Consider the following 27,537-nt stretch of genomic DNA (forward strand, 5'->3'; position numbering starts at 1 on the left):
TTACAGTTTAAGTCAGACACAGTACTCTTCACTTGTGTTGTGCTGCTATTAACCAGATCCAGTGCTCTACATCAAAGGCAGCTGCAGTTTGGGAATGGGAAAAGTGATCACTATCTGGTTCTCCAAGACACTGATCCCACTGTTTAAATAATATTTGTAACTCGCTTTGAGACACCTAGTAAAAAAGCATTAGAGCAAGGCAAGATGGTAAAGTCTTATGATGAAATGTTACTAAAATTTAGGCCGAAAGTAAAAAGCATTCTGGCATTTTTGGTCTGAAGTCTCAGCTTTCACTGACAGAATAAGACCTCCCATGCAAACTCCTATGCAACTATCTTGCCATTCTACATTCCACCACTTGAAATTGTCTATGACCTGACATCATCTCCACGTGTTAGTCATTGCAGTGGCACCTGCCAATCCATCTAAGCTCCGCTTCTCGTTAAAGGCTCAGGACGTACTGGAGTGGCCATCCTAATCCTCAGGAATGTGGGCCCCCTAATCTGCTGATTCAAACCTGTCAATACCCATGCAAAACTCCCTTCACCCAAATTCCAGCTGAAAGCACCAGGAAACAACCTGCCTTAGTAAACAGGGGGGCTAGAACCTCTGAGGTCAGGATGGAGTGCTAGGCCATAAAGCTCATATCCAGCATCAGAATAATGTGGAGTACAAACTCCTCCTGCCACTTGAGTTATTTTATCACTTCCTTATCAGCAGAATCCCATAATCCTTAACATACGATTCAAGAAAAGAGTCAAAAGAAACTGATTTGCAAAACTATGTTTGATGCCCCACATCAGGAGCTATCTTAAGGCCTACAGAGAAATTCAGTTTTTTTCCTCCCAAGCCTCTGTTCGTTTTTATCAGAGTGACTCAGCATCAGGCACATTCCTGATGTTGCATTCCACTGGTAATCAGCAGCATTCCTTCACACCAACCAAACCCTTGAAACACTTCAATCTGTGACAGTGGAAGGCTGAGAAAGTTCATGTGCTAAGTGGTACCAGGCAGAAATGGGCACAGGACAACTGCATTCCACTCTGATAGCAGGGCTAGAAGGAGAACCTCCCACTGCCTTCAGATAACTCACAGGTGTAGATTACTCTGAGTCATCAAAAGCGTGGATGCGCCAAGAAACATTCTCTGAACATCAAAGAATTGGAAAAGAAGTGTCCAAATGAAAGCCACACTATTCTAAAGACTACTCCCCTTGGACAAATACTGTAGGATGGGACAAAGAACTACAAACTAGTTTAACAGTCATACTTGAAAACACTAACTGTACTCCTTCTGATACTAAATCTCTTTTCTTTTATATCTCCCTTTGTTACATAGTGAGGCTAATCACACCTACATGTATCTAGTGCTCCTAGACTAGGATTGTGCCCCTACATTCATTCTTAGATCCATGCCTCTCAGCATCTGTACTGTCTATGGAAATCAGCCTCAACTATTGCTTGGAAGCCGCAAACACTACAACATTACTCTAACACAGAACCAGGTTTAGTCTCATAGCTGTAAAACAACAGCTTCTCATGACAGCTACAAGCACTACTAAACTTGTCAGCAGCAGACATGTGGAGTTATAAGAATAGCAAGATGTAACCCTACCAGCAGGGTAGTACACGAGCATGAAAGGGTACCTGTGTAGCCGGGGACGCACTTGCACAGATAGTGATCCATCTCATTCAGGCAGGTGCCATTGTTTTTACAGGGCCGGGATGCACACTCGTTGATGTCTATTTCACAGTTGTATCCTTGGAACCCAGGCACACAGAAACAGCTATACTCATTCACCCTGTCTCGGCAGATGGCTCCGTTCTGGCATGGGTTGGAAGCGCACTCGTCAATGTTGTCTTTGCAGTGGGCCCCGGTGAAGCCAGGTTGGCAGATGCAGGCATAGTCCCCAGGACCCTCGACACATGTCCCATTATTTAGGCAGAGGTGGCTAGAGCACATAGAGCTTTGGCAGCCTTCTCCATTCAGTCCTGTTTGGCATTTACAGGCGTATCCACTTACACTATCTACACATACAAAACGAGGATCTTTACAAGGGTTGCTCTCGCACTCATTAATATTAATGCTACAATCAATACCTGTAAAGCCAGGCATACAGACGCATTCATATTCCGGAAGTCCTGGAGTCCTGTTGCAGATCATATGGGCAGGGCAATGGTGTTTAGTGCATGCATCATAGAGGAGTTCACAGTTTTTGCCCATGTAGGCTATGGGGTGCATGGGGCAGGTGCACTGGTACCCCACTTCCAAGTCCTTACAGCTCCCACCATTTTCACATGGGGATGATGAACAACTGCTATCATTTTCAGAGTATGAAGTTCCTGTTGAGAAAACAGACATTTTGTTAGCTAGCATTAAGTAGTCTAAGAAAATAAAAGCTCATCTACCAATCACCACATGCATCTCAGAGGTATGTTTTAAGATACTGACCGAGGTTTAATATCTCATCTGCTGCTTCTAAGGATTCTTTTATTTTCTGAGCTAGTCCACTAGCGATGGTATCAGAGAAATAGGTAATGCTCCTTGTGAGAGTCCTGCCTTTGTTTCACACTGAAAGTGGAAGCACTAGAACTTAACCTACTTTTTACATGCCAGAGCACAAACAGCTCTGCCATTTTTGCCATGTTCTGTATATAACTGTGGGCCATCCATCAACAGGAATGTCTCTGGGAAACCCCACACCTCACACCAACAAGTAACAGTGGCAGGTATCAAACAGCCAGGAGCCGTCATAGCTCTGACTCTGCCCACAGCTCTCTGCCTTCACTGCAGTGCTGCTTTTTGAGAAAAGCTTTAAGATACTGTTCTCTAGTCCAAGCATTTGCCAAGAACGCACACCATAACTTCTCAGCTGACCTTAACCATTCTCTCATTCAGGCTATCATTATTCCAGCCCATTTCTGGTTATATTTGCCTTGCTCTGGTGCACCTTCTACACACACAGTTGTTAATCTGTGTCAGTGGTTTTCTATCAGCTCAGCACCCCCATCAGCTCCCCATCCTTTGTACATGAAGGTGGAGGCATCCGGCTTTAGGGCCTGAAAGGGATTTATAGGAGACTCTGGTTTACAAAAGCTTGCCCCTGCCCTGACCTCCCCCTAATTCCTCCCACCAGAAAACTGTGGTGATTCTAAGTCTTCTTTTAAGATGCAGTATTGATGGGGGAGGGAGGGAGTTCAGGGATTTAGACAGCCCCTTCTATTCCCATCATCATCTCTATTGCTCACCCCTCCCCTTCCTCTCTCATATGATGCTGGGGAGAGTTGCTGAGCATTGCACTGTCCAGCAATCTCATTATTCCGCCATGAACCCTTTTATTCTCAGATTCCCAGTCAGGCAGAAAACAAGGATGACGGAATCTGCCTGGAATCTCTGTAGCAATTAGTGTGGGAGCCCAGGAAACTATTCCCAATAGATTTACTAGACAGGAGATACGAGCTTTTGTAAACTTAATGAGTAACCAGCCCCAGCCTGCACTTTCCAGAGGCCAGAAGTACAGTCTGTGACAAGAGAAGAGCCTAAGACCACTAATGTGTTCAGAATGATTTCTCCGATTTGCAACAGAGTTCAACTACAAAGAAACTCACATTTATACAAGCAGTCAGCAAGCACTGCTAGTGTAGAAGGCTGCAATCATCTCAAAGGCTGCGTGTACCATTTTCTGTTTCCATTATAAGCAGGCAGTCTAAACACTTCTTGCAAGTAAGGATGCATAAAATTAATTTCATGTTACCTTCTCTTCCAATTTTCCTTCCCAGCACGTACACCTTCCTGCACCTACTCTAATTTGGTTCATCGTATGACTGCATTGCTCAATGACATGTATTAGTCATTAAGTCTTGCCCATGACATCCAAAACATTTAGTCAGATACAAAGGGGCTGAACTGTGCAGATACCAAGTTAAGCAAATGTGAAGTTTCTTTAAGAGTCAGAAGGCCCTCTTGGATTACCAAATAATGGTAGCAAATTAACAGGTAAAATCCCAGTCTCCTCAAAGGTCACTACTGTTACCAACAGCAGAAGCTACCTTGTTATGTATATTCATAACCAGACAGAACAACAGAATCAGTTATGCACAGGATGGCATAAAGTCATTTCTTGCATTACTACTCTATTAGATTTAGCTTCTTCCTGTGACCAAACGTTACTTGAATTAGGTCTAAAAGTGATGACATCAATAGGACCTGAGACCTCACTGTGGAGAAAAATGTTCCCATTTTCAGGATCAGTTATTAATAACCAGTGTACGTTACCATATCGATCCACAGATTCTGATTCCGTTTGCCACGGGTCTCAATGGTTAACAAAATTTCTTTCTCCTGCTTTCTGTATTTTATCTTCTAATTGTAAATTTAAAGCATTCTTGGCCTCAGGCAGAAGAGGCAGTCGGATACGCTGAAGGCAGAGCCAAGTTGAAAGCAAAACCCCTCTTCACTACTTCCCAACTGGTCTCAGCTCTTGCTGAACAAGGCAGTGGTCATTACAGGAAATGCTGCACCTCTTGGAATTTAAAATCAAACAGGTCATTAGCAAAGGCTCCTTTCCACTCCCTGTGAGAGCTCTTCCGCTGGAGCTGCTTCAAGCATAACACTGGAACCTTCCCACATCAAAAGATGCACATTACCTGTGTGCGTCAATTAACCTTTTCCCTTAACAGACTGATGCTAGGCAATGAGAAAGGTCATTACTAGAGACAGTAAATTTCTCAAAGCAAGAAGAAGGCTTTGAGGAGAGACCTCAAAGCCTTAAGTGCCCAGGAGAACCAAGCAGTTGGCCGCTGGTAGGGATGCCCAGGCAACATTAGCTGAGATCCTGAAGCAGAATTGCTCACAGGACATGGATGAAGCAAGCTGAGGAAACTGCAACTTTATGTCACGTGAAATATAATGGTATCAATATCACTTCAAATTATTAATTGAACTGTAGCTTGCAGATAGTTAACCATGCATTTCCCCTGCCCAGTAGAGGCTGCAGGGGCACTAACAACACTAACTCCAAGAATATGCCACACATACTAATTAAACTGCAGTATTTCCCCTGGACAAAACATGTTCCCAGGTAAACACAGCGTAGTCCCAGTACTCATTCAGTGGCAATGCTATAAGTTTTGGCTAAACGATTTGCCACAAATGAGACATTAATCCTCAACAGAATTTACTATGAAGTGATCTCAGAAAAGGAGTCTCAGCACTAAGAAGTCTGTAAAACACTGGTGACATCGGCAGAAAGCCAAACACACTGCGTGCAAAATAACCTACATCGTTACCAGAAACGCAGGCTACCATCAAGTCTGAGAAAGAACATGTATGAATTCTATTTTATTTTTTTTTAGCTCTGTTTTTGATATTTCCATCAATCTGCTCCAGGACATACTGTGATTCCTCTCAATTTTGGAATAGATTACCATATAAATGTGAATCATATATGATATGAACATGCACCTGATGCTAATAAGCACAACAAAAAAAATTAGCCTTTCCTGCTACACAACACACTGACACAAAAACAGGCAATTCAGACCAGGCTGTTTTATGAGAGTAGCCACCAAAAGGAAAGTTCATAACTTTCCATAGAAGCTGTTGGTTCTGGATCAACAAAGACATTCAGGATTTCTCCTTTACCTTTCACAGGAATAACACAAATCAGTGACAATTTTAAGTGAAAAAACATGAAAAAAAAAAAAAGCTGTAATGCTGTCCTGCAATCCTACTCTGAAATGAAACTGGAGAAGACTACAGTTTCTTTGAAGAACACGTTCCAGGCATTAAGGGTTGGATTAGGAGGGACTTCAAAGGCCAACAGTCAGATATAAAGCATTCCTTGAGCTTCTTGGGATAGGTCTGGTTTTACACTTTAGAAACAAAGTTTAGAACAAAGGTTCTCCCTAAAACATGGAGTTTGTGACCTTTTCTATAACTTTAAGGCAAATTAGTTGTTTTTTTTGCCAGGCTTTGTTTTAATAATTGACTTCAATCAATTTATACTTGATAAAATACTTGAATAAATGTTCTTGTCAAATGGCAATTACAACAGCCAGGTATATATCAATAAAATGAGAAGCAAGAAATTAACAAGACAGCGGGCAGCCTGAGACCCCTGCAGGAGTTCACCATCTCTCCCCTGAGAGTCCAGAGGAATCTCTCGCTTCAGTGTGCCAGGACAAGGCGCCCTGCAATGCCAAAGAGCTGCGAGAACTCAGAGACTGTGGGAGGAAGCTGCCCTTCAAGGCTGCCATCCTTTTAGTTAAAAGAAACACCACAACTGCAGCTTTGTTTATTCTGTTGTCTTACATGTTTTGAAACCTCTGTGGTAACTGTCCCACAGCACTGAAATCAGTTCTTTCTGATTCCCCCCTCCATTCCAAACAAGAGTTGCTAAGACAATACACAGGATGTATTCACAGCTCGTGATGTGTTACTCACTGCCTTGTATCTTCAGGTTTTGCTTTTCACAAGTTTGGTTTTTGAAGGCCTGTGGAAACTATGACAGATGTTGGATGCTTATGGGCTGGGGACACACCTGGCCTCATGGCAGATGGTCAGTACCACACCTTCATGAAAAAAAAGGAAAAAAAAAATCCTTTTTCTTTCACTTTAATTTTAGCAGTTCAAGCTGTTGCTTCACAAGGCACCCCTTAATTGTCACCGACCATACTCACTGATAACTGACTACCTTAAAGGTGCCCTAGAGGCCACTTAAAATTCCAAGAGGGAAGTGGCATGCGTGGTGTTGAGATTAGCCCAGAGATTACCTTGCTTCCTTCTCACTGAAGGACAGCGCTGATGCAAGACCAATGTTGTGACTGCTTTTTTTCCCCAAAAGATTTTTTAAGCCTCATTCAAATAAGACAATATTTTCTCAATACACACCAAAAAAATGATGATCAGAATCAGCAGTAACTACTGAAGATCTTCCTCTCTGAACACCTGCTCACACATGTGCACAGCACGCATGGTACATTCTCATCTTGTCTCTTTCTCCTGATTATAATCTCTCATTAAAGTATCCTTAATCATAGACACAAATGCTGCAAGAGTCAGGATACCAGAGAATTATTTCCTGATGTGGCAAAAACATAATGTGAGCTTAGGCAAGTCAATTTAATTTTCTGTATCAGACTGTCCAACCTTTGAAATAGATACAAGTGTATACTCTCACCAGTTCTGTAAGATTAAATTATTCAAATCTAATTCTTTCGAGGTATTAGTGAATTAGGGAATTATACAGTTGGATTTTTCCCCTCTCGACAGCATTTTATTTCTGCACATGACATAGTTATTAGAACTGCTGAGCAACAGGAGAAATGATCACAGAAAAGGGCATATTTTGTTTCCTATTTCTGGATTCACACACATTTTCAGTACTTCCAGGATCTGAACATTCACCTGCTTCTCTGATCTCCCTGAATCATTTCAGGAAGCAGAAAATGCTGAGCAGGAGGAGGCAGTCCCTACAGCCCTATGTGATGGGCATTTTACCCAGACTACAGGAACACCAAAGACAGAAGGACCTGTCCTTCCTGTCTTTGGATCAGCCTGAAGGCAAAGCTGTCTGAGACAAAAAGATAAGAATCTAGACGGGTCCAATTGTTCTCATCCACCTCAGCTTTTCTCTCCCAGAAAGCCAGTACAATTCACATCACCCAGATGAAAAGTGGGATGTAAAATGTCAGACTGAAGCTGCAGAGCTTTTAACAGGTAACCAGGCTACTTGTCTAACCAAAAGCATTTCCCCAACTCTGAAACCAAGTACAGCTGAAGAACGCACACCATGATCCTCAAGGACCTATTTATGTGAAGGAGTCCCAAAAGGAGGAGAAAAGAGATTATAGGCTTCATCTCCTCAATTAGCACTTTTGTTTTCTATTAAGCAAGTTCTACCAGACAGGATTTAGACGCAGTCTCCTCTATTATTTTAATGATATACTTTGGGAAAAGACTGCTTATTGCCTACAAGTTGTAATTTATGTTTCTGAAATTATTATTCATCCATTATGCATTAAGTATGTTTTGTGCAAGGATTTGCCCTGTTAAGTTCTTTGACTTTCAGGATATTTTACATCTTACCCTTGATGATTATCATCTTTGATGAAAATTTATGGCAGACTCGAGAAGAAAGGGGTTTCCTTCAGGTATATTTCGGCAGCCCTGCTTGCTATAACAACTTGACAAAGACAAGTTACAACCAAGTGGGGAGAAAAGAGGCTTCTGAACAGCAGCCCCTAACTGCACCACAGTAACTGAGCTAGAGGAATCCTCAGAGTCTAAACTGCATAGGCCCAAAAGCTCAGCCCAATGCAGTGCTCACCCCAGCACGTTTCCTGCTTGGGAAAGATACCAAGGGCAGAAGGGGAACTCCTCCACCTCAAGCAACAAGGAATTTAGAAATCAGGGAATAAAAAAGGAACAGAAAGAGTTACGTTTCCATGACAACAGGAATGCGTGTGCTTATATTAGCAAATCCCTGCTGACCTCTGCTGATCTTTCCCTGTCCTGGTCAGTGTAAAGGATTAGTGGCAGGGTGCACGCTGAGACCTGTTCCCAGATTCTCAACAGAAACAAGGCCTGGGCAAGCCTGAAAAGGGGCTTTTGCATTGTGTTCCCTTTCTTCCTCGACCCTTGCTAACTTCAGAAGGACAGTGCATCTGCTATGGAATGTAATATCTGAATGAAACCCAACCCTTCCTTATGAAGTATCTTCAGTATACCTTTACAGGGAACACATAAGGACTATGAGCAGGCACTTAATGCATCCTTACAAGCCCCATGTAACTCTCAACACAGGACAATGTTGCTAGTCTCAATACAAACTATATTATGGGGTGTTCCTAAATCGTCAGCCTACTTCATGCATTGTTTTTCTGTGTTACTGGAGACCAGCAGGTTCCACACAACATTTACATGCTAAGTTTTTGGTATGGCAAAGCTTTTTCGTGGCAGATATGCACAAAGACTATTAGCAAAAAGTATTCACAAAGAATTCATAAAGGCCTCGACCACTAGATCTTCATGAAATTAATAATATTTCCCCCATCAAAGAAGCAGCATACTGATTCCTGCCTCTCTCCCACCCAGCTTACCCAGTGAATTGCTGAAAGGTGCCAAACAGTGAGCAGCATCAGTGCCAATACTATGGCCTGAGGCATTAACAGCATTAGTAAGAAGTACCACTTCAGGGAATTAAATTTACTCTTAACACAGAACAAATAGCCAGCTAGATATTTTTCATTATCTGTTCAATGTTTTAACACACATCTGAAGATGTACCTTCTATTATCTTGCATCTAACACCTGGAGAAAGACACTAGTTATAAATAAATGTTTTATGATACCATTGAATATATTGCCACAGTAACCCTTTGATCGTCTGTTCTTAACTCACTCCTTTATTTCCCCTTGATAAACACTCCTCCAAGCTAACTAACCTTCATGGCTTACACATTCTCTGATCTCTCAGCCATTTCCACAGATCAAATACAGAGACGGGGGTTTCCTGTGTACTCAGTTAACCAAAATGAGTCATAAGGTTTAATTTCCAATTCTTATTTCAATATGCTGACAATCAACAATGTTGGAAAGTTCATATTCCTTTGTTCCCAGGTTTAGAAGAGAGTGTGTGATTTAAACTGTGTGTGAGCTATTCTCAGGAGCTTGCAAGTAGAGCAGACAGTGAGCCCAAGAAAAGGTTTGTCTGCACGTGCTCTCCCAATAGGCATCCAAAGCATGTTCCAGGCCAAAGGTATGTGAGTTACTGTGCTTGCTGGGGAAACAGGAATGAGCAGACACTTGGTTTTGTTCTCTAGAATCTACTATGTTCTTCAGAACACAACAAATTAAGCTGAGAGCTATTCTGTTCATTACATAGAAAATTGCAGTGAAACTGGAATGACACGCAGAGTCTGTTCCACTCCCTCAGGAGCTTATTTTAAACAAGTGGAGGTAGTGTGGGTCTGGAAGCAGAATGCTCTTATGGTTACAGCTTGCAATTGACCATCTGGGCAACCAGAATTTTATCAACACATTCTCAATCAATAACTTAAGCCACTCGGTGCTTCAACGACATTCTTATCTAGCCAATTAAAAATAACTAAAATAGTCATATGCCTCAGAAGGGCATGGAAAAACATCTCCTTCCTCATGGCTTTAAAAGTGCTACAGGCGCTACAGAAATACCACCATTCAGTACAGTTACAATACGGCAGAATTCCCCTTGCAAAATAGGAGAAGGTGTAGAGAATGGAAAAGCAGCTTTCCTTGAGCCTCCCTGGCTGTACTGAGAGGTGTCACCCACCTGCACTCCAAAAGGACATTCTCAGTAAATGACTGTTCCAGAAAAGAGTTTCACCCAAAAGCTGTGAGTGCAATGATCAAACAGCACAAAGCCCCAGAAACATGCCAGCTCCCAGCAGCCCCATACTGAGCAATACAGTAGGTGCAATGGGCCTTCCTTCTGCACAATACAAAACCACCGTAATTGCTTCACACTTCAAACCAGTAGCTATGGTTACTAGATACAAAAGACAATCCTGCTGCTTCCCTGTGGCCAGAGGAATTCCAGGCACTTGGAGCCCACACAAAGAAGCTGGTACAAGGGAAACAAAAAGGAATCCAGACTAAAAGTGAAAACCAAAACCAGTCTGACTTTCATAGTAGTAGTCAGACGTGACCAGAGCAAAGTAAATCTAGGGAGGCTTCAGGAGAAAATAATGACCGAGAGGAATGAAAAGCTGAAAACCTTATCCAACACTCAAAAAGGACATAAACATCATCCAATGCCATGAGAAAAACCCAAATACAGTGTTCAGCAGGTATCAGCAGCAAGAAGGCGCTCTGACCATATTTTTTACCTTTCCTTTTTCACATCACTCATTACTGTTGAGAGGCAAACAAACAGGATTTTACAGACAGGTATTGGCCACGCAGTGCTGAGAAGAGCAGGGGGAGGCCAGTTCAATCCCAATCATATTTTCCAGTAAAAGGTTAGACACTTTCCTGACATGACCTTATAATCCCCGGATGACTAAAACAGATGTCTAGGCCCAGCAGATCACCAGACACCTATTCCAGAAGAAACAAATCTCTTTCTTATAGAGCCTAACAAATTGTATACAAAGGTGACTTCTGAAGCACAGACACATTCACATGAACTTGCACAACCTCAATAAGCTACGGGCTATAAAATAAGCTTTCAATGTGGGAAAAAAAGAATAAAAGCCAATCAGTATAACATGCACTGTTACATCATCACTTCTTGTGCTTTCTTCAGAATTTCTAAGGGAATTCTCATGCGCTGTTTTCTTCCTCCACATTTTGTACCACAGATGCCTGACACTTGAGCACACCAGTATATTCCCTATATACAATCCTCTTTTGCTTTGACATCTCTCTAAAATATATAGAATTGGAATAAAGCTCTGTATTTCTTCTGTGCGGGCACAGTGGTGAAATCCATAACTTTTCAGAGGAGAAAATATCAGCTGAGTACTTAATTACATGAAAGTGCACACACTTTCAGCTCTAGAGAATAAATTCATTCACATGTGCGCAGGGAGAATGACAAAAGGAGACAAGAAATAAGTAAAGGGAAAAACTTATCTACAACAGAATGCCTTTTATCTTCCTGATAAGAAATTTTCAGGCTTCATCTAATTGTGAGGGTGACGTTTTGTCAGGTTACCTTTACAACACAAGGGCAGATCACAGACTTGATCCAAAGTTACTGCATATTAGCTGGGTAAGAATTAGGCACAGAAGACAAAAACTTACCCCAAAATAAGAGGAAAAGTGGCATCAGGAGAGCAGCATTGTATAACCTGGATGTAGTTTTCTTTAATTCCATGACAAGTCTAAGAGTGGCTGTTCTAAAAACCTCAGGGGAGAAACAGCAGTTGCAGGCTACTGATTACCAGCTCTCCCCACATCACGGATTTCAGAAAGTTTTCTCCACCCCAGGCACCCACTCCATACCCTTCCGAACTGGGGACTAGCACTAACACCGTGGACAGAGTCCCTGTTCACTTTGAAATGCTTTACTCATGTTCCTGGAACACAGAGAAAATACTGCCTGGATCACATGGATTGAACTGCACAGGGCAGCACAAGCCGGATTTACAGGCACGGCAGCTGAAGCTCATCCATGCCCCCAGTCAGAAAAGAGTCCCAGCCTGTCGGAGGTAGCAGGAAATTGGATAACTGGGAGAGTCAAGGTATAAGGCAAAAAGAAAAAGGGTTCCTGGGTGTTTTTCCTGCCTTTTGAGCTCCCTCCACAGGGAAAGGAACCTTGTATCTCCATGGCTGCCACTGGAGCTCAGAACTGTTGTGAGGATGGAGGGAGGGCTGAGGACTGTCTCTAGGATTCAGGTTTCTATACAGTCACTACTTGAATTCCAGGTGAAGATCTTTAATACTTTTCCAAGAAAAGATGACTTGTTCAAAGTCAAGTCAAAAGACAAGTCTCACTATTCATTCCAAAGAGCAGAGACATCAGCCTTCACTGCTGTCTCATGAGATGTGTGAACCCACAGGATACACAGACTCACAGCAGGCAGATAAACCTTCTTTTACTAATTAAGGAACAAGTGCAGAGATCAGCAGAAGCACCTGAGTAACACAAGCAGCAAAACACACCTCCACACTTAGATGTGCTTATTTTTAGAAGTGGAAAAAATCGACAGCATCCATTGCCTTATGGGAGTCACTGGAAACAGACAGAGCTCACACTCAATTGTGACCTGCTAAGTACCTCTAAACCCACACCACAATTGGATTAAATTAACCCTAATGAGAATTACGTATATTGCCTCACCCCTCCACTGACAATTAAAAATAGAAGGCAGGTAAGATGCCATACAAATTCCTAGTTTAATAAAAGAGGGCGGGAATTGGCGCAGACCAGCCTGTACTGTTTACCTAATCCGGAGCTTCATCAGATTCCTTCATTCCCAAACTCTTAGCAATAAATACCTGTGCCAGACTTCAAAAGCAAGTGTGAAACTGATGACAACACAGTTCCACATTTTAGACAAGTTACATACTAAAATATGAACCCTTTCTCACAGACTATTAAATAGAGAATACCAGAAATAGGCTCCAGCCACAAGGTTTGAAGAGGTAAAGAGTTTAACAACACCCAAAATAAGCTCAAATTCACACAAATCTCCCCAATTTTAACTTGAAAACACAGGGTAATGTGCGACAGAATAAATACACTTCCAAGTTGGTGGCAGTGCTCCATATATTTAAATGCTAAAACTGAAAGTAAAAGTAGCTAAAAATCAGGAGAAGCCCCTCTTAGGGTCTTACATGAGAGTACAAAGGTGAGTGTGAAACTACAGCAGTGGTTCAAACTAAGGTGTGAGGTTTCCCAGTGTTTTTGCTGTTACGTGTTTGCTGACTGTTTTCCAGCAAGGAAAAAAAAAAAAAACCAAAAAAAAACACCTAAAAAGGCGACCACCTGGTAAGAACCTGATGAAAGCAACAACAATCCTGCAATGGGCAATTTATATCATCTGCACATCCTTATAGCACTGACAGGATGATGGGCCAATGTAGTGAAATGGATTATTACTACGTTGTTTCTACCTTCAGTGCAGAGAGCAGGATAGTAACAGCAAGAACATTTTTATTACCAAAACACAGACACAAATGGTTTGGCTCACTTAGCTGACTTGGAATGCTCCAGAGATGATATATCACATGTTATCAACCTTATCTGGACCACTCTGCTCCCATCTCCATCTCTGGTGTCTCCAGTCTGTTTTCTCAAGATCAGCCTCACTGAGGTTTTTTTACAGCTACCTCAGCCATCTGGAACTCATTTCTTTCCCTTCAGATTCTCATTTTGCTGTCAGGGACATAACCAAGCACTGACACATGCAGAACCTTTCTGCTCAGAGTTTTTTTTTCCTCACCTGCGTAAATTGCACTGCTCTCATTTTTCACACTGCACTTTTTCCAGATCAAAGCATATACGCATGAATCCACTGCACAGTTAACACTTGAAGAAACCACTACTCTTCCTCCAACCCCCGACATAGACCTGTTACACGCTAGCAAGACTCAGAACAGAGCAAACAGTTTAGCTGAGGCTGAACTACTAAGAAGGCCAAAAGGAGCATTACTGGTGGCTGGGTGCATTTGAGATAATGTCTCATGCAGCAGCTTCCCATGCAAACATGCAGTTCTTACTCCAGAGCCTTCATCTAGTCAGCCACTGTAATATTGTTGGGTTCAAACCAAATTGTATATATGGTCATTTTATCAATAATATTACACCTGTAGGAATGCTCTAATATTTTTGATGCTACTATTTCATGCATTTGTCACAACAGGGTTTGGATTTGAGCTACCTGGGAAGTCACAGCAGAATGCAACTCTCAGCTAAAGGCTTCCACAGACAGAGTTGTCACAGTCTCATGCTTGTACTGCTGCCAGACATTGTGAATTCTGCAGCACAGAGTGTGTTAGGGGGGATGATTCTCCTGAAAAGGGTTGGTTTATTCTCTACAGCCCCTGATATCACCTCCATAACCTGCTGGGACTTAAGGTTCATTCAGCATCGCTCTTTGCTCAAGCTACTGAAGTCTGCATGGGTTATAAGATGCCTTTTTTCATTATAGTAAATAAAATACCTTAATCCAGCACCTTCATTCAAGTGTATTAAAATTTAATTTTTCAATATTCACAACTGCAATTGAATGGGATTTTGCCAGCATAAATGGCCGACCTCTTCTGTGCTGGGCTTACAAAAACCAATGTGGGTATTAACCAGCTTAGTCCAATTAAAGGACCTTAATGCAACTTTGCTAAGGCCCTGATTTGTTAGGCTTGACTACATTTGCAAAGAAAGAGCACAATTGGGTGGATTTGTTATCTAAAGAATAAGCTGCAAGTCCTTAGTCATCCTTGCTAAAGCCTTCCCCAAACTGGCCGTGGATTGTGCTACCTCTGCACTGCTGAAGTCCAACGTCACTGTAATCTGTTCTTTAACATAGTATTAAAATTAGAGCCAAAGGACACAGCTGCTTTCGTCTGTGTAACACTCATTACCGGAGACTTAAGGACAGCAAAACAGCGAGGCTTCTATTCTCAGCTGGTAGGCAGGAAACTTTGCAAGCCGGAAATGCATGCCATGAAAATGGGGCAGCAGCAGGCAAGCAGGATTAGCAGAAAAGGGAGGGTGCAGGTTTGGGGTACCCAGCAGAACCTGTTTTCTACATTCTATACTCCTCTGTAGACTTTCTGGAAAGCAACCCTATTCGCTTTTCTACGAACAGTTCAGAATGGACTGCACAGTGAAGTACCTAACTAGAAAGTCAATGCTTTCAATTCTAAGAACTATGTATACTTGCACATACTGCACGGCTTTTCCTCACACAGGTGTTAAATAATATGCTAATATTACAGACTGTGTGGTATGTCAGTCAGTGTCACAGACAGAAGCTGGTAAGAATGCAGTTGTTCACACCTCCTGCCTGTGTACATACTGTACAAGAGGGCCTCACCTCTCCCTCCCTACAGTTCTGGAACCACCAAACACAAATATTCTACTTTTCTGAACTGAACAATACAACACAAAAGAATCAAAATTAAATTTCCACCCCCCTCCTTCCTTCCCCCCCTGTTTTCCTCTGAGTGTTGTTAGGCACAACTCCATGTGACTGCAGACTTGCAACTAGGCACGTTGAGCTACCTAAGAAAGAAGTTTCCAGTTCCACTCAGAACAACTGTGAGGAAAAGGAATAAACAAACAAACCAACTCTTCTGCTTTCAATCACAGTGGAAAGTGCAGGATATATTAAAAAAGAATTCAGGCTTTGGAATTCCAAGCCTACAGACAGGCCAATTTCACAAACTGAAAGGTTCTAATACAGTTTGATGTAACACAGATGAGGTAATTCTTGAGGGCTCACTGGAGTCCAATCTCCCAACGTCTCCTCCTGTAAGATAGTTCCCCTTACAATTCACATCAGCAATTTTCCACTTGGCCACTAGATGTCCCTTCTGCACTGCACAAATTCACACAAAGACTATTGCATGTGAGGACAGGAATTGAAAATGTTTTATGCATCACCTGTGCTACCAAACACGACTAGAAATACCCTGAAATGCAGCAGCACTGTGCCAAGCAGCACCCGGAGCACTGCAAGGCCCACTGCACCGTGCACACACATGACAGACAAGCCAAGAAAAAGCTTTGTCTGCAAGTCAAAACTTGAGAGCTGCTGCTATAAGAATCGCACATTTTCAGTCTCAGTACATCCGAATTACACTTTTTAGACATAATAAACTTAATTTTACACAGTATCTAATGTATGACAGTGGTTATTCTTAGACAACAGCATATAAACTGCAGACATAAGAAGACATAGTAAAAAGGCTGCTACTTCTTGCTGTGTAACAACTGAATAGAGAAACATGAGGGATGGAGGGATGGTCAGAATTCTGACCCAGCCTCCATTTCCTGAAACACAACCATTATTTCATAGAGAAACACAGTGTAAAGGAGGAAGAGCAGCCCAGGAAGACACAGGTGGAGCAAATATTTATGTATGGGAGTTTCACAGAACTATCCGTGGGGCAAAGGCTGAACGCAGCAAACACGTTACGGGAGGTTGGCGGTGCCCCCCCCCGCACATCCCGGCCATCCGGCGCCACCGCGCGGCACGCGGCTCTCGCTGCCTGGAGCGGACACAGCTCATGGCTGCGGTACAGCTTCAAACAAGGGGAAAAGTCTCCGGAATCTTAATGAGAAACTGGGACAACACCGAATCCCCTTAAGAAAAATGGCACCTTAACAAATTTCTTCTAAGCACTGTTACCAGCAAATTCTGACACCTTTTTGCCTGCAGACCATAGGTCTGGAGTTAGGATTCCAGAGGACAAAACTGAAGCAGACTTCCTAAAGTCAGAAATCATCTGCTCTGCATTGCAATATTGGCCACGTGCGGATCATTACAACACCTCTCATCTCAGAAAAGAGCTAGAACTATAACAATAATATCCAGTACATGCAGAGAGCCTTATAGATTCTTCTCCAGCATATGAGCCCTATCACAACATACACAGATGAGGCCACAGTAAAGATGGAGCCAAGCTCCTGCCAAGTTATCTCTAAGAGAAGTTGCAGAAGTCAGGCTCTAACCAATGCATGCAGCCTTTGATGTCCGTGATGCTCTGCTGGAGCTCTGCAGGTCAACTCGGAGGCCTTTTGATCCTCTTTCCCTGCTCACAGCTGCCCCAGTGTTACCCAGCCCCCTGCACGAGGCCTCTCTGTGCAGCCGCACTCACAGGAAGCAGCTCAACTGACTGTCAGAGGTGCCGGGCTAAAGATTCAGCAAGTAAAGTGCTGCGGCAGGAGGCAGCACGTGTCCAGGACGTTGCCTGAATCCAAGAGATTTTTGAAGCTGTGCCGAATATTTACTATGAGGTCTTTTTTGTCAGTACGCTCCAATGCTCACAAGTGTCCCTATTTACAGATGAGTGCTACTTAGAGAGACGCTTCCGGGCCACTCGGGGGCAGTGCCGAGCAGATTTCTGACCTACAAGCCAAAAACCAGCTCGGAGAGGCAACCTTCTAAATTAGCGTGTTTTTGCAAGTGTCTGCATTGCTGGCAACCCTGGAGCGACGCTAATCCCTAGGGCGCTTAATAGGCTTCAGGGGAAAAGCTGAATGCTCAGGCAGAACCAGCGCTGCCTGCCATCAAAGCCAAAGCAAGGAGCATACAAGCGATCCCTGCAGCACAGCCCAGGGGAAAGGAGCATCTAATAACAGAAAAAAAAGCACTGTGTGCCAACGCAATGGGGAGAAAAGGGAATTTTGGAGATGTCCCCAGCCGGACCTAAATAACAAACACATGGAGCTGCACTAGGTGAGCACACAGTGAGTGTGTTCTGAAACAGTCCAGTCTGAGTCCCATCACATGCTGTATGTGATGGTACCACGGAAAGTCCACCTCTGAACACTGCACAAAACAGCAGGAGTAATCTCTGGTCTCTCCCAGCCATCATGCACACAGCAGGCTCTGTAATGAAGCCTCCACAGAAAACTGGGCACGTTCACCACAGCAGGCAGTAAGACATAACATGGATGCAGACCACAAACCTGCCAAATACTGAAGAGTTTTCTCCCGGATGACAAAGATGTGGGGTTCGCTTTTATGCATCTGCACCTTCATTCTGTTATTCTTGCACACTTAATTAAGCCTAACCCCTCAGTCCTTTTGCAGGTAGCCTTGTTTGTACCTGGACAAGGGTAGGTTGAAGCTTTTAGGACTTCAGCACTTTTTTCTCTGCCCTGAGGGAAGCTCTAGTTTATATTAATTCTTTTAGGGAACATGGTTTGTGCACATTTTCTACATCATTTCTTCCAGCAGTAGGCAAAGCAAGTTCCTGCTGAGCTTGTGCTAAAAGGTAATATTGATCTGCAACAGAAGCATCTGAATCTTTAGCTTTGCTAACTGGTGAGCTGAATGTGCACACGAGTTCATCAATATGTCTGAAACAACAACTGTGTGATGGACTTACTGGAGCAGGTCCAGAGAAGGGCAACGAGGTTTGTGAAGGGCCTGGAAAATCAGCCCTATGGAGAGAGGCTGAGGGAGCTGGGGCTGTTTGGTCTGGGGAAAAGGAGGCTGAGGGGAGATCTTACTGCTCTCTTCCAGTATTTGAAAGGTGCTTACAGTGAGAGCGGGGCAAGTCTCTTCTCACTGGTGACATGATGAGGGGAAATGACCTCAAGTTGTGCCAAGGTAAGGTTAGGTCAGATGCTAGGAAACACTTCTTTACAGAAAGGGGAGTTAAACACTGGAATGGGCTCCCCAGGGACGTGGTTGAGTCACCATCCCTGGATGTGTTTAAGAGCTGCTTGGATGCGGTGCTCAGAGATATGATTCAGCAGAGGATTGTTGGAGTTGAGGTGCTGCGGTTGGGCTTGATGATCTTCGATGTCTTTTCCAACCTGGGAAATTCTGTGATTCTAGGGGGGGAAAAAAAAGCGGAAGCAGCAATAGAACACATCTGAGACAGAAGAGCCCATATACACACAAGGACTCAGAAACTTACAGTATTGAGTGATGCCAGCAGATGAAAGCAAACACATGGGGAACTGCTTTCTACTTTTCCAACCTATTTCTGAACAAAGCCACAGGAACAGAGAACTGGTAAATCCTTGTAAGAGCACAATGGTGGCTTCACCAAGAGTATAAGTGCTTCAGTAAGAGGAAGAATAAGCACCAAGGCAGCTCTCTTGGCCAGAAACATGTAAAGCTTCTGATGCTGCATACAAAGTAAGAAGATGGATCCAGAAACTTCCCAAGAACTATGGCGAGAAACCTGGAAAGCATTCTAATATTTTAAATCAGATGTGTGATGCCAGTCCAGCCTTGCCATCCACCAATGATATATATCTCTGGAAAGAAACATGATAATTGACAGCTCATTGGAACACTATCCATTTTATGCCTGAGAAACTCCATTGCAACTAAGTCACCCCTATATTTATCACAGCAAGAAGCAGCATCTTGTATATTTAAAGAAGATTCCATGCCAAGGCCAATTTGCCAGAAAAATTTATTGTGCTTGAATGCCCTATGAGATGGAAGCCACAAATCTGACAGTTTAAATTCTGCTTTGCTTTAGGAGTGGGTGAATCTACCAGCCTGGCTATACTGTTTGAGTATATGGTTGGGATGAATCTCTGCTTCCAATTCAGCTTTAGCTCCTCCTCTTTCTATTAAAGGACTTGACTTCAGAAAAATTTCCTTTCAGTATCTGTAACCAGAAAGCAAGCCAAAGTATAGAGGGATGAGCTTCCTGTTATAGTAGAACAGTGGCAGAAAATTAATTTCACTCCATGGTATTTGGATCACTCTCTGGATCTTTAGCTTTGCTAGCTTGTACATTCAGTGAGTCACAGATGTTTGGTAAGAGCCTGTCAATGCTTTTCAGAAAAAGCCTTTGGCTGAAAATGTAAACTCCATTTGATACTAAATCTTTTTTTAATGCATGACTCTAAACCAAGGGACTTTGCATATTTCTGCTAGTCTCACTTCTAAAAGGTCAGGAGGGCTGTGACTCTGGAGAAAATGGAATCTGAGAAGCAAGCAGAAAATCTCTTTAGATGTGTGTGTTACGAGAAAAAGATAAAATCACTGTCCATTGGGGTAGATGAGACTAAATAGAATATCTTCAATTCTAGTTCTACCTCTCTCTGCAAAGCTTGTCAAACCACAGGTTTTTTCCTTCTGTGTTTTCTTTTATGCAGACCAGACAACATAACATGAAGATTAAACATTACACAGTGCCCAGTATTTCTGAGATTTTGCAGATTTATCTGGTTTTAAAAGATACAAGACCACTGGCAACACCACCAACTATAGGGGCTATACAACATTCCCTCCTGTAACCCAAGGCATACTGTGACTTCTCTGAAACCTTGAATGAAATAACAACTACCTTGAGGGCTTTTTTGTCAGAAAGCCTTAACCCCAAGCAGCACTCAAAAAGTGCACACTTATGTGAATGATCCAGCACTCTGACTATAGCAAACAACTTTCAATAATATATCAATAAGAAAAAAGTTAAAACCAAAATGCAAAGGTGAAAACCAGGAATGGCAGCACATTGTTTTTCTGCCTGGAACAGTCTCCTCTCTTTCATCAAGTGCAGTAAGAGGTTCTGTCCTACAAACACAATTTTAAAATTGTGAATTCATTCTTGGCTATTAAATACTTCACTGCAGCTGTACACTAGTCCCATTTTCCTTGTTTACCTCCCCTCAGTCACTGAGCTCTACAGACAATTTCTGTTAAAATCATGACGTTGACACCTTGTATTCCCACCACAAAGTCTCCACTGTAGTTAAAACTATGGTGAAAGTCACAGCTCTTCCTCTCTGCACGACTTTAAAGCACACAACCTGCCATGACACAAGCCAGTAAAAGCCATGACCTGCTGATTCTGCCCTGCAGAGGACTTTGTCTCCTGTCTTTTCCTATTACTTCGCACAGTCAGTATGTCAGTTACGAGCACACCTTGTGGGCTGAGACAGTCTCACTGCTTGGCCAAAGCAAGTACCTACCATTGAGGGACCAGAAGGACTTTTTTGAGCAATGACTCAGGAATCACCACAGCAGCACCAGACAGTTCTTCCATGCTCACTCATTTATCCTCAGCTGGAACTGAGGCTTTGTGAGTGGGTGAAAAAAAAAGTCAATGGAAACAAAACTGTGAAATGGAATCTGTTCCATCAGTGACAACCTGGTAGGTGTCAGGTGCCCAACAGAGCACAGCCAAGGACAAAGTTGTCATTCTCTATTAATTGTGGTGGGTTACTAGGAATTTTGAGCAGATGTTAATAGGATGAATACATACTAGTTGTACAGTCTCTCCCCTGCCCACCAAAAACATATTGATCTTCTAAAGCACACATAAAGAACATCTAATAGCTCTAGTGGGAGCAGGGAAACACTCAGGGGACATGAAGAGTAAAAAAAAAAAAAAAAAAGGGTGCAAACATGCTATATGCTGTACAGTTTTATCAGTCAAAACAGCTGAATGCACACAATGCATGTGAATGGAAAAATAAATTTACAGAATTTGTAATATTCTAATGGCTCTAAGACATTTCTACTAGGTAATATGTTAGAAACAGGAAGAGCCTAAAGAGGGGAAAAATCCACACAGCACATTTCTGCTGGAGCAAAACCGTGAGGGGGAGGAAAAAAACAACAAACAAAACAAGATAACACGCAGAGAATGATGCAGATGCTGCTCAAAAACAAAATCAAAAGGAAATTCTGTTTTAATAACCTTGACTGTTATTAGTAATGCAAATCAGGCCTTTGTTCTAAAAGGAAATCTAATTTCTAACCTGCAGTGTCTTTTTCAAATGCAACACATTTGAAAGCTCCTTTTGAAACAAGGGCTATATAACCAGAAAACTTAATTCATTCTCTTTGCTTTGGTAATTAGTTCAGCATTACACATTCTGTCAGAAGTGAAACGCTGTCCTCCATTTTGCACTAGAGGGCCAAATGGTCCAGTAGTATTATACTCTGCTCCACAGTTCTGATCCAGTTTGTTTTCTTCACCTCACAAAAGAACGCAGCTTTTGAAGGAGAGTGTGACTCCAGGACTGCACAGCACCTGCTTGTTCACAGGTGTTTTTCATTTCTGTTAGCTGCACATCAGACTAAGCTGCACCAATGGGAAGACTATTGTAAAGCTGACTCTCTCAGCAGTGCCACCATTAACAGCATAACATAACTCTAAGAGCTCTGGTCTATAGCATTATGTATCCACTGAACCACTGAGGATGTTAAGCAAACACTTTGAAGAGATGAAAAAAGATTCCAGTTGTCCTGAGCTTCCCATTCTCTGACCACAAAACCACACTCTCGTACCAAATGGGGAATGAAACTCAAGAGACATTTTAATCCTGTACCCCTGCTCTAATTAATAATCCTCCTTATCAATATTTGATGCAGTTGTTTCTGTGCCTCCTCTCACCATTACACTTTTCATAAAATGCTCTGAATTATGCTGATCTGTAGCAACATAATAGCAATGTCCTCCTTCCAAGGCAGTACACATAGAAATCATGGCATCTCCTTTCCTAACACAGTTCCTTTCCAGAATCCCATTTTGTGATTAGTCTATGAGACTGCTAGTTGTAGCATATGCAATTAGGTAACAACTTGTGAAAAGTTATGAGCTCTAAATGAGGCTCCTGCTTCCTTTCCTGGCCTACCAGACTGCCATTTTATGGGGAAAAAAAACCAAATCATATCCCCAAACACATACAAATGCATAGATGCTGAGCACAACAAAGGGCAGTAGTTGTGTGTACTAGCATGGAGAGCCATAATTAATAAGGTACACAATGATGACAAGAAAAACCTACCTTTTTTTTTTTTGAAAATTAAAGCACTGAGGAGCTGGGAGTGGATTAAACTATGCCAAATGTAACAGAAGTGCCCATTCATCATCACATTCGTTCATGTCACACAAACTTACTTTGATATGTACATAATTAGATATGCTATTGTGGTTGCATTTCCATGGGTTAAGAGTAACCTGCTGCTACCCAGTCGCTCACTGTTACAGTTCCACATGAGCACACCCCCTCTGCTTTGCAAGCATAACTGTAAATTCAATAACTCCCTAAACAGATGTTGTTCACATGATCAAGAATATTAATTCAGCAATTGAAAGTGATGATGATAATTACTTAGGCAAAAAGCAGCTCAAAAAAATTGCATGCAAGTACATGAGAGTAAAGCATTCTCCAGTCCAACACTCACCATTTACAATGCAGAAGCCTCTTCAGAAAATAAAGCCCATGGACAAAATTCTCCATCAATGCAGAATCCTTAAGTTTGGTTCCTGCTGCTGAAGAACTGAGACACAGGGAAAGGCAGTACAAACTCGTGGAAATAGAACAGGCTTTTACTATATATTCTTCAGTCTTTCATTTCCAAATGTTATCTTATTCATCTGTAAGGGATCTTATTTAAAACAATGAGAAGTAAAAGTACAGCAAACGTGTAAGAGAATAAAAACCTTCTGATAGAAGAGAAGCACTTGTAGAAGTACTGTACATATTTCAGTGCTACCCAGTTTGCCCATCTCCATAGGACAGCTATTCTCGAAATAGAGGTAGGGTCCAAGGCCCTACTCACACCAAAATGTTTTGGCAGCTTTAGGTGGTGGAACATAAAGTTGAGATACTAAAATGAGAAGATTAAAAGAAAAGTAACAAAGAAGTGTTGAAGTGTTCACAGAACAAGGCGTAGAAGACAACATACCAGAACATGCCTGCTAGCTACTGAATGTCTTCTGTGCTTACCGTCTGACTCAAAGCCCAGTTAATTAAAGATCCTTAGCAATTACAGTAGGCTTCAGTTCAGGCCCACTGTGATGACACTGCTAGGAAGCTCAGACCATCCACATTTCAGAAGGCTGTGATAAACATTATACTGCCGATGTCTGTAGAAATTACAGAGTAAATCCTGAACAAGACTTGCCCAATGCACTAGAAACACAACATAATGTAAGCTTTGTGGGAACTAATCTCATCTGTTGTGTCTTTAAAGAAAGACAAGATTGCATTTTTTTCACACTAATGATACAAGTACAGTACAGCAAACAGATGGAGGTGTCATAAGCAAAGTGTGAAAAAGAAAAAAGCGAGAGTCCCACTGCAGGAGATCATCATGCTGTGAAGTCCTGCTTGTACCGATCTGTCAGAAACATGGTTCAACTCCCACAGGCTGGGATAAGCAATGGTATAAGCAGAAGTCCTTAACCTGAGAGACAAATGATCCCCAGGGATGGACCGGTTCACCACACCACTAAGCAAGGAAACTGGATGTGCCAATAACTGCGCTGAGCAGTGCTGCAGCCTGCAGACTAATGGCCTGGTGTTACAACCAGCTCTACCATGACAGCGGGTACAGGAGCATTCATGCGAATTCTGGGTAGCAGAGCTCTTGAGAATCATCAGGTGACAAAAGTAACACTTAAGCCTTTGGGTTTTTTTCTCCCACTTATCAAAACAGTGCAGAAAGTACAAAAGATGAAATGTCCCACAAGCAGAAGGAACCAAATAACTATATGTTATCAACTCACAGTGGAAAAGGCTTAGTCATAACCACGTGAACTATCAAAGGCTATGGATCACCATCATGAAATACACAAGCAAGCGTTAACTGAGCACTACAGACTTTGAGGGAAGTACTGCTTTATCTACTAAAAATGTTAACAATACATTAAAATTTAGTCTTTTTGACAAGATGTCCTTTGCTAAACCACTCTAATGGTCACCTGTTCAGATAAAGCAGAAGCTCTTTCTGCCACGTGATATAAAAAGGACATTAATTTTTCAATTCTGCTTTTGAAGGATGTTTCAGGTATTGATTTTACCTCAAGCTCAACATAATTGATGCTTTCTTCATAGCTACTAATCTTCTGGTGCTCAGAGCAGAGAGAGGCAGCGTTTTCCACATCTTTGTGAAGTCTCTGAACAGTTTTGCTTGTTTTAAAACACAGTGTTCTCTGAACAGATCTTCAAAATGTGAATCTTTTTCTGTTCATCCGTGTCTCTTGGGGCCTTGAGTGGGTTGTGATAGCACAGACACTAGTTACTCAAAATAGTCTGTATCCAATCACTTTGCTTGATGGTGATTAAATACACTAAATGTTACTCATTTAGTGTTTGAAACAAAAAGGCTCAGGGTGCTTAAGAAAAGCGATCCTTATAGAGCACTGCTCCCAGACCAGGCCAGTGAGAGGCACTGCAGTGGCACCCAGTCACAAGCCACTATTGTAAAGAGAAGAAAACCAGAACAGAAAAGAATTGTGAGGGAGTTCAAGAGGTAAAACTTTCTTTTTTAAAAACCTTTTCACTTCACATGTAGGACAATCTCAGTTGTAGAGCAGTATGAGAAAACAGATGTCATACAAGCTCTTATTAAAAATGGTCCCTACTTTTTCAGCACCCTGAAGGAAAAGACAAACAAAGGCACAGGCAAGGCAAACACCATCGCAGGCTCCCCAGGTATTTTAAATATACAAAAGTAAATGTGGCTTTATACTCCTTTAATTATACATTGCATCTGAATTATGTATTGAACAGAGAGCATACAGGAATTCTGGTGGAAAGAAACAGCTCTGTGCAGTAATGTTTCCTCACCCAGGATAAGACATAAACGTGCCCTACCCAGCTTCACTCTAGTTGAAATGAGTGCTACCATTCCCAGACAGAACCTGCACATCCACTCTCACTGCAAGGAATTTACCGTAGCCCTCTCAGAAGATCATTCACACTGCTAGTGAGCAAAAACTTCCTCCTATATCCTGCTTTTTAGACCAAGAACTGTCAAAGATTAACATAATACACTGGTACTTATCACCTTGAGCAGTGTGTTCAGTGTTGGGCCCCCCACCACAAGACAGACATCGGAGCCCTAAATCGTGTCCAGAGAATGGCAGTGGAGCAGTGAGGGGCCTGGAGCACAAATGTGATGGGAAGCAGCTGAGGGAGCTGGGATGGTCCACTGCAGAGAAGAGGAGGCACAGGGGGACCTCACTGCCCTCTACAACTCCTGACAGGAGGTGGTAGTGAGGTGATACCAAGTTCTGCCTATAAGGAATATATTCATACACAGATTGGTTCATTTAGATAAAGACTTCTATATCCTTTCCATCCTTAAACCTGTCCCCTTCTTTCTTTCTTTCATTTTTTCTTAAATGTTCTTCATTTTAAACATGTATACCATACATAAATACTCTTTAGAGAATTGGTAGTAGATAAATTAATTCTCTAAGACAGTTTCTAATGTAGGTTTGTCTTACTCATTTCAGCAGGCACACATCAACATGAAATGTGCTCCCCCACCCTGCTGCCTCCTTAGATTAGGGCCACACCTTGTACCAGGAGAAATGCAGGTTTTGTTTCACTCTGAGAAAAATATTCTGAAAATCCAGATCTACTTTTGTATTAAGAACCTTTCTGCTTTCGTCTTCTACTTTGCACAGTGTCCTCCTCCCCTTGAAATGTGAACCACATAGGCAGGCTGATTAGCAGTGCAGCTTTGCTGCCAGACCTGCTCTGGCTGTGTGCAGTGGCCGGCAGTGCTGTCTACCTGCCACTTGGTGGCAGAGGCTAAATACCAGAATCACATTTCTAGCTCCCAAGAATGCATCATGCACACTTACTCTGTGCTCAAGGTGACTCTGAAGATCACATCTTGCTACCTCATTAATTATTGCACATATTGAGATACAATTAAGGATACAAACAAACTTTTTTTTTCCAATTAATCACATTGAATTTTAGTAAAATAAGGAGAATTATCTTGGGGGGTCTGTGAATTGAACATTTATTTTCTGTTTCCTGTCTATGGCATCATGTCTCATGTGAGTTAAAACATCAGACAACAGCAGCTACCTTTTAAAAGAAAGAGCACAAGAAGTTCTTTGCTTGAAGCAAAAATTGATTTACTGCAGTAATCAAATGAAGTTTGTTCTACACTCCTCTTCCAAAGTTATCACGTCTAATCTTTAAGTCTTTAGCAGATAACTCAATTACTATTTTATTTAGAGCAACTCTAGACATAACATATATTATGTTGTGTGTTTTCTTTCACAACATGAATAAACAGGTGCTTCTTATTGTCTACTTCATGAAACCCAGCTTATCATCCCACTTCTGAGGAAGCAGCATCTTTCATCCCTCATATGCTGCAACAGCTCTGATCCTATGGCCACAACCTTCCTTTCCAGGAGAGGGGAAACATGTCTCCAGCACCTTTGCCCAACACAGCAGTAAGCTGCAAGAGCGAGCCAAAAGGAACAGCTCTTGTTCAAGCCATGAGGACCAACCTGAACTTACATGGTATTTCCTTCCCTGCATCTGTGTTCTCCCCTTTTTGTTTCAGAATCTTTTCAAAGCCATTGCAATGCTGACAGCCTCGGAAATACACAGACCAGTAACCATCTTGTTTATTTGTAGAG

At 42.2% G+C, this 27,537-nt stretch overlaps 1 protein-coding gene across 7 annotated transcripts in view; it reads right to left on the reverse strand.

Moving 5' to 3' along the window:
- Positions 1 to 27,537, reverse strand: part of CRB2 (crumbs cell polarity complex component 2) — a 67,367-nt gene that overhangs the window by 26,805 nt on the left and 13,025 nt on the right. For 3 of the 7 annotated variants that reach the window (XM_032448080.2, XM_015879029.3, XM_015879028.2), the window contains exons 1-2: positions 11,788 to 12,031; positions 1,647 to 2,342 (exon numbers count right to left, since the gene is read on the reverse strand). In XM_032448080.2, coding sequence (XP_032303971.2) covers positions 1,647 to 2,342; positions 11,788 to 11,860 — 769 coding nt within the window. In that variant the 5' untranslated portion in view covers positions 11,861 to 12,031. Of the gene's footprint in view, positions 1 to 1,646; positions 2,343 to 11,787; positions 12,032 to 23,324; positions 23,424 to 27,537 lie in introns of those variants that run through there. The other 4 variants (XM_015879030.2, XM_085521059.1, XM_015879031.3 and 1 more) reach the window with 3 other exon arrangements.

The sequence above is a fragment of the Coturnix japonica genome, chromosome 21 (assembly GCF_054131305.1).
Source record: "Coturnix japonica strain WE chromosome 21, WE-NBRP24, whole genome shotgun sequence".
In the NCBI taxonomy this organism is placed as follows: Eukaryota; Metazoa; Chordata; class Aves; order Galliformes; family Phasianidae; genus Coturnix; species Coturnix japonica.